This window comes from Zalophus californianus, chromosome 6 (assembly GCF_009762305.2).
Source record: "Zalophus californianus isolate mZalCal1 chromosome 6, mZalCal1.pri.v2, whole genome shotgun sequence".
Taxonomy (NCBI): domain Eukaryota; kingdom Metazoa; phylum Chordata; class Mammalia; order Carnivora; family Otariidae; genus Zalophus; species Zalophus californianus.
Window position 1 is genome coordinate 70,880,746 of NC_045600.1, and position 11,207 is coordinate 70,891,952.

At 48.9% G+C, this 11,207-nt stretch overlaps 1 protein-coding gene across 1 annotated transcript; it reads left to right on the top strand.

Annotated features, from left to right (window-relative positions):
* The first annotated feature begins 146 nt into the window (after positions 1-146).
* Positions 147-3,671, top strand: CBLN3 (cerebellin 3 precursor). Its single transcript, XM_027570831.1, has 3 exons — positions 147-1,206; positions 1,491-1,610; positions 1,945-3,671. Exons 1-3 carry the CDS (start codon positions 907-909, stop codon positions 2,140-2,142), a joined length of 618 nt encoding a protein of 205 aa, XP_027426632.1. The 5' UTR covers positions 147-906; the 3' UTR covers positions 2,143-3,671.
* Positions 3,672-11,207: the final 7,536 nt, after the last annotated feature.

Sequence of the window (11,207 nt, forward strand, 5' to 3'; positions counted from 1 at the left end):
GCCTCCCCGGCCCCGCCTCCCCGGCCCCGCCTCCCCGGCCCCGCCTCCCCGGCCCCGCCTCCCCGGCCGGCCCACTCGCCCGCAGTTCCGCCGGGCTCGGCGTCCAAGCCTGGCTGAGGGGCTCTCCTCTCCGCGTAAGTCTGGGTTCTCGCTCCTTCTGAGCAGCTGTTTCTCGGGAGAGAAGAGCCACTCGTTGGGAGCTGGAGGTGAAGAAGGCCTTAAAGGGACTAATCCATTACCTTCGGATGAAAATCTGGAAGACCAAGGAGAGAAAGAGACTGACCCACGGTCACAAGATACTGACACCGTTGGCCCAAGCACTTTCCACCAAAACAATTGTAGGGAAAAGACAAGGGCGCCCGCTTTTTTCCAAGAGCGGAAAGGGGCCACTGAGGGCCGTTGACTAGCAAGGGATTTTGAAGAGGGGAGGAACAAGAAGAAGGAAGGGACTGTAGGGCTCTCTTGCACACACATGCACTCACACACACACACACACATAACGGGCACTCACACGTCCTCACGGGCACATATACACTCTTACGAACACACCAAGTTCTCTGTCATCCCATATGCAGCCTTCAGTGCTCTCCAGAGGGGTTGCCCTGGGTTCTGGCCATAGCCCTCCTGTCTGGCTGCTTCATCCCTCCTCTCCCTCCTCAAGCCCAACTGCTGCTGTCACTTCATGCCCTGCCAAGGAGGAGGGAACTGCAGTGACGGCGGGAGAGAGAGGCAGGACAGAGAGGTATGGAGAGAGAGAGATGTTGAGACCAGGGAACAGTGAGACCCAGAGAGAGGGCTGAGGAGCAGGGTGAGAGGTAGTGAGAGTCCACCAGAAGCGGAAACTGAAAGGAACACCAAGAGGGGGCAGAAGACAGGAGGACTTGTGGGTCACAGAGCCACTCAGCCATGGTGGGAGCCAAGCGACACTGGCTACCAGGTCTCCTACCCAGCCCCAGGCTGCCCTCGGCCCTGATGCTTCTGGCTCTAGGGTGCGGGTGGGCCCAAGAGGGGGCAGAGCCTGTCCTCTTGGAGGGTGAGTGCCTGGTGGTCTGTGAGCCTGGCCGAGCTGCTGCAGGGGGGCCTGGGGGAGCAGCCTTGGGAGAGGCGCCCCCCGGAAGAGTGGCATTTGCCGCAGTCCGAAGCCACCATCATGAGCCAGCAGGAGAGATCAGCAATGGCACCGGTGGGGCCATCTACTTCGACCAGGTAATCCCCCTACCCTTGTCCAGATGACCTGTAAGGACCTGGAATCAACTACCCAAACCCACTTTGCTCTTAAGGAAAAGCCCCCCACTGTGACCAGGTGCTCCTCAGCGCCACTGCCCATCTCCCTTCCCTACACTCCTACCCACATCCCTCCTTGCCCTTTCTCACCATTTCTTTTCAATCTGGGCCTTCCTCCTGTTCTTGTCTTCTTGCCACCCCTTCTTTTCCTCCCCACAACCCAGTAGTTTCCCCGAGCCCCACTCAGCAGAGTCTGCTTCCCACAGGTCCTGGTAAATGAGGGTGGTGGCTTTGACCGGGCCTCAGGCTCCTTCGTGGCCCCTGTCCGTGGTGTCTATAGCTTCCGGTTCCATGTGGTGAAGGTGTACAACCGCCAAACTGTCCAGGTGACCTGTGTGCTGGGGCCCTGTCCTGGCTCAGGAGGGGAGGGGAGGGAGGGTGAATAAGTGGAGTCAGCTGTGACTCCTCGGTAGACCCTCCATTGACCTCTGGGGTGGGGGGCTGGCAGGGCCAAGGGAGGAAAGGACCAGCCTAGCAGAGAGGGTGGAGGAGGTGGAGGCCAACACTGGCCACCTCTCAGCCCTCCAAGAGTGCACTGAGCCCCAAGTTCCCAGGATTACAGAGTCCCTTGGGGGCTGGAGAAAAGAAGCAGCCCTCCAGAAAGTGGGTGGTCTTGGGACAAGGGCTGGGCAGAAGTGCTAACTGGGCTCACCTCCCCAGGTGAGCCTGATGCTGAACACATGGCCTGTCATCTCAGCCTTTGCCAACGACCCTGATGTGACTCGAGAGGCAGCCACCAGCTCTGTGTTACTGCCCCTGGACCCGGGGGACCGGGTGTCCCTGCGCCTGCGTCGGGGGAACCTCCTGGGTGGCTGGAAATATTCAAGCTTCTCTGGCTTCCTCATTTTCCCACTCTAAAGGTTCAAGCTTTTCAAGGACTGGAATCTAACCCCTGACCTCTGACCTCCACCCTCTGCCCTCTCCTGCCCAGAAGCAGCTTCTCTGGGGTAGGCGAGAGGCTCCCTCTGGCTGCCTGTATTCTACCTTCTTGCATGGGACCCTGTGCCTAACACCCACGGTGAAGAGTGAAGAGTAGAGCTGTGGTGTCTGGGGACCCGGCCCCTCTTACCTCCCCTCCCACCCCCTGCCTCTCACTGCAGGGTTTGTGCCTGTGGGGTTTGGCAGGTAGGGAGGTCTGTGCTACTTTGCAGACTCTGCTCTTCCTGTTCCTCCACCCCCAGCTCTCCACTCAGTGCTATTTGGGGACAGGTGGCCCAGGTGAGCCTGACAGGCCCCCACTGGGGCCCAGATGGACCAGCCTCAGTGTACCCTGCAGGCTCCTTCCTGTGAGGTGTGCCAGCATCACGGATCTTGGCCAGCACAATCAGAAGCTGAGCCAGCACTGTGTGGGCTAGGGCAGGAGGCTTAGGCACCAGCAGAAGTGCGGGGAGGACCACAGAGCGGCCCGGAGCCTGTGGCTGGTGAGGCAGGCAGGGCATGTGCCCAGCCTGAACGTGGTATACGTATTTCATTTACATGGGAACGGCCAACAGGCAGTGAACCTGGGTATCCATCTGTGCTAGGTCCCAGATGGACTCTGGCCTTCCCCTCCCCATCCAAGACATGGGGTGTATGTGTTCGCTCTAGCCAAGAGTGGGTATACTGAGTTTCCTTAGACAGCTGGAGGTAGGGGTAGAAAGTCACATGTGAGCAAGTGTAGATCTCCAGGCATGGAATGTGTCAATGATAAGGCCACCTCCTAGAACTGCTCCACCTTTGTGATCTGAACTTCAACCACTCCACACCCTGACGGTCACCTCCCAGCTCTCTCAGCTACCATCACTGTACCTGTTCCAGATAATCCCTCAGCCTCTCTTCTTTCTCCTGATTTGTGCTGTCTTGTCCTCCTTTCTTAAACTTCCTGTTATCTTGGATGCTATGATTCATCCCTTCAGCCACTCTCCTGCTGGTATTATAAAATCTCTCTGTCTTACCGAGCTGTCCCATTCTCCCAGCATGGATGAACCTATCAGTAAAGCAACTAGAGAATGATGGTCAGTGAGAAACTGCAGGATCACTGAAGAGACAAGATGCCATTACAATTTGGATCAGGGGTTACAAGTTACAGGCAGGTATGTTGTTGAGAAGATAAATGTAAGCTTGTATAGTCAAGTCAAATAAAAAAGGAAATTAGTAATGCTTGAATTAAATAGGAAATACCAATGTGAATTTGTGGTTTTCAAAAGAAATAACTTTTTCAAACGTTGTCACTAAAGTAGCCTAGAAACAACATCAGGAAAAATCTGATATGCATTCTTAGCACCAGGATCTTTGCCTCAAATATTATTCACCTTTAAAATAACTCACGGAGGGGGGCGCCTGGGTGGCTCAGTCGGTTAAGCGACTGCCTTCGGCTCAGGTCATGATCCTGGAGTCCCGGGATCGAGTCCCGCATCAGGCTCCCCGCTCAGCGGGGAGTCTGCTTCTCCCTCCGACCCTCCCCCCTCTCATGTGCTCTCTCTATCTCTCATTCTCGCTCTCTCAAATAAATAAATAAAAATCTTTTAAAATAAATAAATAAATAAATAAATAATAAAATAAAATAACTCATGGAGGGGCGCCTGGGTGGCTCAGATGGTTAAGCATCTGTCTTTGGCGCAGGTCATGATCCCAGGGTCCTGGGATCGAGCCCCACATTGGGCTCCTGGCTCAGCGGGGAGCCTGCTTCTCCCTCTGCCTCTCCCCCTGCTCATGCTCTCTCTCTCTCTCTCTCTCTCTCTGTATCTCTGTGTCTCAAATGAATAAATTTTAAAAATCTTTAAAAAATAAATATAAATAAAATGAAATAAAATAAAATAACTCACGGAGGGGCGCCTGGGTGGTTCAGCCGGTTAAGCGGCTGCCTTCAGCTCAGGTCATGATCCCAGGGTCCAGAGATCAAGCCCCACCTTGGGCTCCCTGCTCAGCAGAGAGTCTGCTTCTCCCTCTCCCTCTGCCCCTCCACCCACTTGTGCTCACTCTCTCTCTCCCTCAAATAAATAAATAAAATCTTTAAAAATTAATTAATTAATTAATTAATTTAATTAGATTAAATAACTCAGGGGGAAGGGTGCCTGGCTGGCTCAGTCAGTGGAACATGTGACCCTTAATCTCAGGGTTGTAGGTTCGAGCCCCCCGCTGGGTGTAGAGATTACTTAAAAATAAAAATCTTTTTTTTTAAGATTTTATTTATTTATTTGAGAGAGAGAGAATAAGAGAGAGAACATGAGAGGGGGGAGGGTCAGAGGGAGGAGCAGACTCCCTGCCAAGCAGGGAGCCCAATGCAGGACTCGATCCAGGGACTCCAGGATCATGACCTGAGCCGAAGGCAGTCGCTTAACCAACTGAGCCACCCAGGCACCCAAAAATAAAAATCTTTAATAAATAAATAAATAAATAGAACTCAGTGTTCCTTAGAGAATAAATAGCTCCATGTCTTAAATAACTCTAGGCCCGGAACATGTTGTTAATGACAGAAAGCAAGGATATTTTTTAAACTGTAAAGGTAGAGCTGAAAAGGCAAAGGAATCCGTCTTAAAATGCTCCCAAATGACATGCTGTGACAATTTGATCATCAAAAGGAAAATAATAGGGGCACCTGGGTAGCTCAGTCGGTTAAGCACCTGCCTTCGGCTCAGTTCGTGATCTCGGGGTCCTGGGATTGGGCTCTCTGCTCAGTGGGGAGTCTGCTTCTCCCTCTTCCTGACCCTCTGTCCTTAGCCCCACTCATGCTCTCTCTCGCTCTCTCTCTCTCAAATAAATAAAATCTTAAATTAAAAAAAAAATTTTAAGATTTTATGTGTCAGAGAGAGAGAGACAGAGAGAGAGCACAAGCAGGGGGAGAGGCAGAGGCAGAGGGAGAAGCAGGCTCCCCGCTGAGCAAGGAGCCCAATGCGGGACTCGATCTCAGGACCCTGGGATCATGCCCTGAGTTGAAGGCAGACGTTTAACTGACTGAGCCACTCAGGCGTCCCAAAATTTTTTTTTTAATTTTTTAAAAAAGGAAAATAATATAATTAATCAGAACAAGGTGAATTTTTAAAATCCATGACTCTGGAGTGATATTCAAAAAGGAAACAGTCACTATAAAATATCCAAAAAGATAGTTAATATACCTAGTGGAGAAGAACAAATATAATGGTATATTTTTAGTTAATTCTGATAAGTAGAAGAGTATAAAAATAGTAGGTATTTTATCTCTTCATAAGGTACACTCATTTCTCTTTATCTGTATAAGTAGGGAGGGGTGGACACGTAGAGCTGTGAGTAATTCCAGAGAAAGTTGGAACTGTGTCAAGAATGAAGAAGACTGATTGGCACCATCTGGTCATATATTACAACTAGGAAGAAAGGGAGTCCAACAGTGTGTTGCAAGATGATGAATTAGTCAAACGTCTAAAAGATAACTGCTCACAGCTCAAACTTGATCCTTCATCTCTTGGGAAAGGGAGCCTCTATGTTACAATACTAATTACAATGAGATTTCAGTAAGAGTAAACCCAAAATAATAATGGCTTAACCAAGGAAGATTATTTCTGTCTCACATGGAAGAATTCGCACATAAAGAATCTAGGGGGGGCGCCTGGGTGGCTCAGTCGCTGAGCGTCTGCCTTCGGCTCAGGTCATGATCCCGGGGCCCTGGGATTGAGTCCCGCATCGGGCTCCCTGCTCAGCAGGGAGTCTGCTTCTCCCTCTGACCCTCCCCACTCTCATGCTCTCTCTCTCTCTATCTCATTCTCTCAAATAAATAAATAAAATCTTAAAAAAAAAAAAAAAAAAACTGGGGCCCGGGGCGCCTGGGTGCCTCAGTCGTTAAGCATCTGCCTTCAGCTCAGGTCATGATCCTAGGGTCCTGGGATCGAGCCCCACATCAGGCTCCCCGCTCAGCGGGGGCCCTGCTCCTCCCTATCCACCCCCCCCCCGCTTGTGTTCCTGCTCTCGCGCTCTCTCTCTCTGTCGAATAAATAAATAAAAATCTTTAAAAAAAAAAAAAAAAGAGTCTAGAGCCGGATTGCAGTTTCATGGTGATCACAGCTGAGTTTCCCTTCTTGCAGTTCTACCATCGTTAGCATGCCATCTCATGGCCCAACATGGCTCCTTGCATTCCAGCCATTACATCAGCCTCATAGCCCCCCAGGAAGGAGGAAGGAAGAAAGGGCACACTTTCCTTTATAGAAGCCTTCTGAAAAGACGCATCCCACATTCCAATTGCATCTCACTGGCTAGAATTTAGTCACACCTGGCCACACCAGGCCAGGGAGAGAGGCTAGGAGGTAGAGTCTTTATTCCAGGCAGCTCTGCTCAGCTAAACATTAGAAGTTTTATAATGAGGAAAAAGAGGAAACTGCATATTGGGGGAAAACAACTAGATGTTTTTAAAAGTGCAAATGGGCTACATAAATTTGTCAATAATGACAGTGAAGTTGTTGTATTGGTTTTCCATTGCTGCGTGTAACAAATTACCACACAATTAGCAGCTTAACACAACACCTATCCATTATCTCAAAGTTTTCTGTAGGTCAGAAGTCCAGCAGAGCACGACTGGATTCTCTATCTGGGGTTTCATAAGGTCAAAAGCAAGGGCTGCCTTCCTTGCTGAAGGAGAAGAATCCACTTTCAAGCTCATTCAGAGTTCAGTTCCTTATGGCTGTGGGACTGAGATCCACCATCTTTGAGCCAATGATGTTGGGCCAAGCCCTTCGTACACTTTGAATCTCCCTGACCCAGTCATGTCTCTGACTTCAGTGGAGAAAGTTCTCTGATTTTAAGTGACCACATGATTAGATTGGGCCCACCCAGAAAATCCGGGATAATCTCCCTATTTTAACCTAAATTACATATGAAAATGTCCGTTTTACCATGAAACATAATTCAAGTTTCCAAGGATCAGGGCATGGACATTTTGGGAACATCTGCATGGAATATGGACATTTTTGGAATATCCTCGTCATTAAATTTAAAGATGGCATCATCTAAAGGAAAGGCATCCAGCTACAACACACTAATCATGTGGAAAAAGTGTGGGCTTGAGGAATTCCCATGCTATTCAAGGTAAACACTGGCTCTGATTTCAGTCATTTTAGAAGGGGATCCAGTTCCCAGGTCCCAACCAAGAATTCGTTGATTAGTAATACAAAACTTCATCTGCACTGGGATAAGTTTCTTTTTTTGGATGGCTAAACTGAGATAGTATCCATCTCTTGGGTCTACAAACCCATTTTTATAATAAGTGTAAGTGTAGGTGTAATAAACGTCATGGTCCTTGTAAGATGTGTGTGCTTTACCAAAATCATGCTTTTAGAGAAGTTAATACATTAAATTGGTGATCCTATCGAAATATATATGAGGATTTAAGTTTACAATCAATGTTTAAATCATTTGATTTGTAAAATACATGGATTTTGATTTATTTGGTGTATAAATCGTGTTTAAATGTTTAGACAATTTTGCTTAAGTAGGTTTACAAGGTAAATAGATTAAACAACAAATAAAGCACAGATGGTGGTTAGTGTTCCTCTCCAGGTACAAAAAGCTCCTCAGACTTTAAGGATCCTAAGAATAGAATCCAGCTGTTTTACCTTCCTATGCCCACGTCCTGGCAGCTGGTTGTGGCAGAGAAAGTCCCACCACTGAAAGATGCGCTATAGATCTAAACTCATGGTGTCCAGCCACCCCTGGTCCTCAAGCCTCCGTCCAAGTCTCCTGCGGTTTCCCCTGCCAGGTGTTCTCCTCATCCTCCCCAGCATCCAACTGAAGCCTTCTGTTCTCTCCCGAAACCTTTTACACCACCAACTCCGCCCCATTGTCAGCAGCAGACAGCCCCCTTCACAGAAGCAGCAGAAACACCAGGCAGGAACCCTTCCCACCACCACATCTAGAAACTCACCGCTCTCAGCCCTGCTTCGTCCAATCTGGCTCAGCAGAAGCTGGGTCCCTCTTCTTGTCAGGGCTGCCATCTCCATCCACCAGTCACGAAGCTCACTTCCTGCAGACATCCCCTTTTCTTTTCCTCGCTTCTCTCTTGTAGGTGTAACTTCTCCCTCTCTACTCCTTCCCTTCAGCAGCTAACTAGACTCAAGTATCTTAAACCTGAAAGAGAAAAAGATGGGTATGGAAATAGTTGTAGGTATAGAGTTGTCCTCGGCTTTATATGCCCCCAAGGCTAGTTGGTGCCATCTCTCCTCCTCTTTAGAGTCAAATATTTATGCTCACCAGTTTCCCACCTCTTAAGTCAACTGTGGCCTCCACTGCTCCACCTAAACTGCTCTCAGCTGCTCACTCACAACTTCTGTGTCACTAAAGTCAGTGGACACTTCCTGCGTCCACTGTTATTCGGGCTCTCCCTAACATTTGGCCCTGTTGACCTCACCCTCTTACGAGAATTCTCTGCGCTGGTTTCCCTGACTATATGCCTTCTGGGCTTGCCCTCCACTCTCGGCCCAGGCTCCAGTCTCTCTTCCAGGCTCCTCTACCTCTGCCCATGGCTTAAATGTTGGTTTTCCTCAAGGTTCTGCCCTAAGATTCCTTCTGTCCTGACGCACTCTCATCCATGTGCTGACAGCTTCCACATTTGTTATCTTTCTCCCTGATCTCCCTCCTGAGTCTCAGACTCATGCCTTGGACAGCCCACCTTAAAGTCGACCTCCTAAAATGAGACTTTCCCTCCTAGATCTGTTCTCTCTGTGTGTCTGTTCTCTGCAAATGGAACCTCCCAGTTGCCCTAACCCAGCGCTAGCCATTGTCCTCAGCTCCCCCTCTCCCTTACCCTCCCATAGCCAATCACTTACACCCGTGGGTTCCATCCATGGTTTTCCATCCACCCTGGCTCAAACTACCAATCTCCCAAATGGAGTTTCCCAAAACCTTTTGTTGTTGTTGTTGTTTCCGGGGGGGTTGTGTTTTTGGGGGGTGAGGGAGGGACAGAGGGAGAGGGAGAGAGAGAATCTTAAGCAGGCTCCACACCCAGCATGGAACCCAACTCAGGGCTCGATCCCACGACCCTGAGATCATAACCTGAGCCAAAATCAAGAGTTGGATGTTTAACCGACTGTGCCACCCAAGTGACCCTAGTTCCCCAAAAGCTTACTAACTTATCCCTTGGCCTCCAGTTTCACCTCCCTCCACCCCTTCTCCACACTGGGGCTGCCATAATGATCTTTGTAAATGAGCTTCACTGCCTAAAGCCCTTTAGGGGATGGGGTGTGAGTCTCAGAATGAGACATATCTTTGTGTGGTTTTTGAGATCCTTGGCAGTCCAGCCTCAGCAAACTCTCCTGCTTCATTTTCACCATCTGCAAGAATGTGGAGGCTTACCAAGTAGCACCAGGTACTAGCGGAGGGAAAGCGGCACCATCCTCTGTTGGGGGACCTGGAGCTGGTATATTAAATTAAAACTATGCAGCTTATGACCTGCTGAATGAGGAGGCACAAGCCACCCACATGGACGTCGTAGGCAGGTCGTTCCCTCCCTGTCTGAGCTTTCACCTCAGGGGCATGAAAACCCCAGGGCCATTTTCACTGGAGGTGCAGTTTCAGTACATGCACACAAAGGAAGAAAAGACACAAGATTTATTACTTACAAATCCCAGACTTAGAGGTGGGGGTTCACTCAATGAACCAAGGGAAGGGCAGTCGTCTATCACTGGTCATGAGTGAGCGAGCAGGAGGTAAAGAGCAGGGTAACAAGCACCTATTAATCATAAGGTGGTTGGCCCAGAGATCACTAAAATGTTTGTGGACTCAACTCTAAGTGGTTATTTTAAAAGGTGCCCCAGGAAAAGCAAAGTGGGAACTTGGGGCGGGGTGGAGGCGGGAGGAGCACGGCATCCTGAGCTCTGATCCTTGAAAATGGCCCAGCCTCTGGGCATGAGCCAGGTTGCCGTACTGCGAAATAGCCAAGCAGCAATTCAAAAATCACTGTTTTCTCATCACACCACAGAAAAAGAAGGCATGGCTTTCAAGTCAAAATTTATCAGGACCAAGAGAATCGTTCTTGGGCCCACCTGAGGTAAATCAGGACCTGTTTTAGTTTGTAAAGCATCTTAATCTGGACCAACCTGAAATGGAGAAATCTTAACTGACCCTGTATAACACATTAGTGAAAGACGGAGAGCCACAAATTGAAGGCGGGAGGGGGGGGAGGGGGGGAGGGGGGAGTAACCCTAGCAACCAAGTGAATATACTCGAGTGAGAAGCAGTGAGCATAGCAGTTAAGATGGTGGCGCGGGAGCCTCTCACTTAGAAGCTGCATGTGACCTTCTGTGACAACCTCTCTGTGCCTCAAAATGTGTTGAGTCCACAAACATTTTAGTGACCTCTGGGCCAAGAGTCTACACAATGGAGAAAAGAATTAGATCTACTCCACAGGGTTGGGAAACACTTAGAACGGTGCCTGGCACAAAGCAAGTGCTCTATATATGTAAGTGACTGTTACCACTTGGATTAGTAAATAATTAAAACTGGTGCATGTCCCAAAGATTCTTGGGCAATCTTTAAAAAGCAGGTAGGACTTTTGTTTTGTTTTATAGTGGCCACTTACCTGTTACAAAACTTCTTTCATTCAGATGTGTTCACTTTTACCCTGAACACAAGGACTTAGTAACTGGTTGCTCAGAAAGCATGGTATGGCAAAGCTGAGCGGTCCTAATCTCACCAGCTAGTTTATGTAAGTTTTAACATGGGAACAGGATACAGTGTGGAACGTTCTTTGTCTTTACAGCTTGTGTTACATCATGGGACTATCTGCATAATGGCTGTTTTGTAATTTCTCTGCTAGAGACTTGGGGAAGCCCACCTGCCAGTGCCACATATAAGAAGGGAAAATCGTGATGGGTGTAAATGAGAGAAGCAGTGACTGGTAGTCTACCATGCCCATGATGCTCAACTGTAGACAGACGTTTTTTATTCACTCCCCCAAAGAAAGGAGGAATCACAAATCCTGCTCA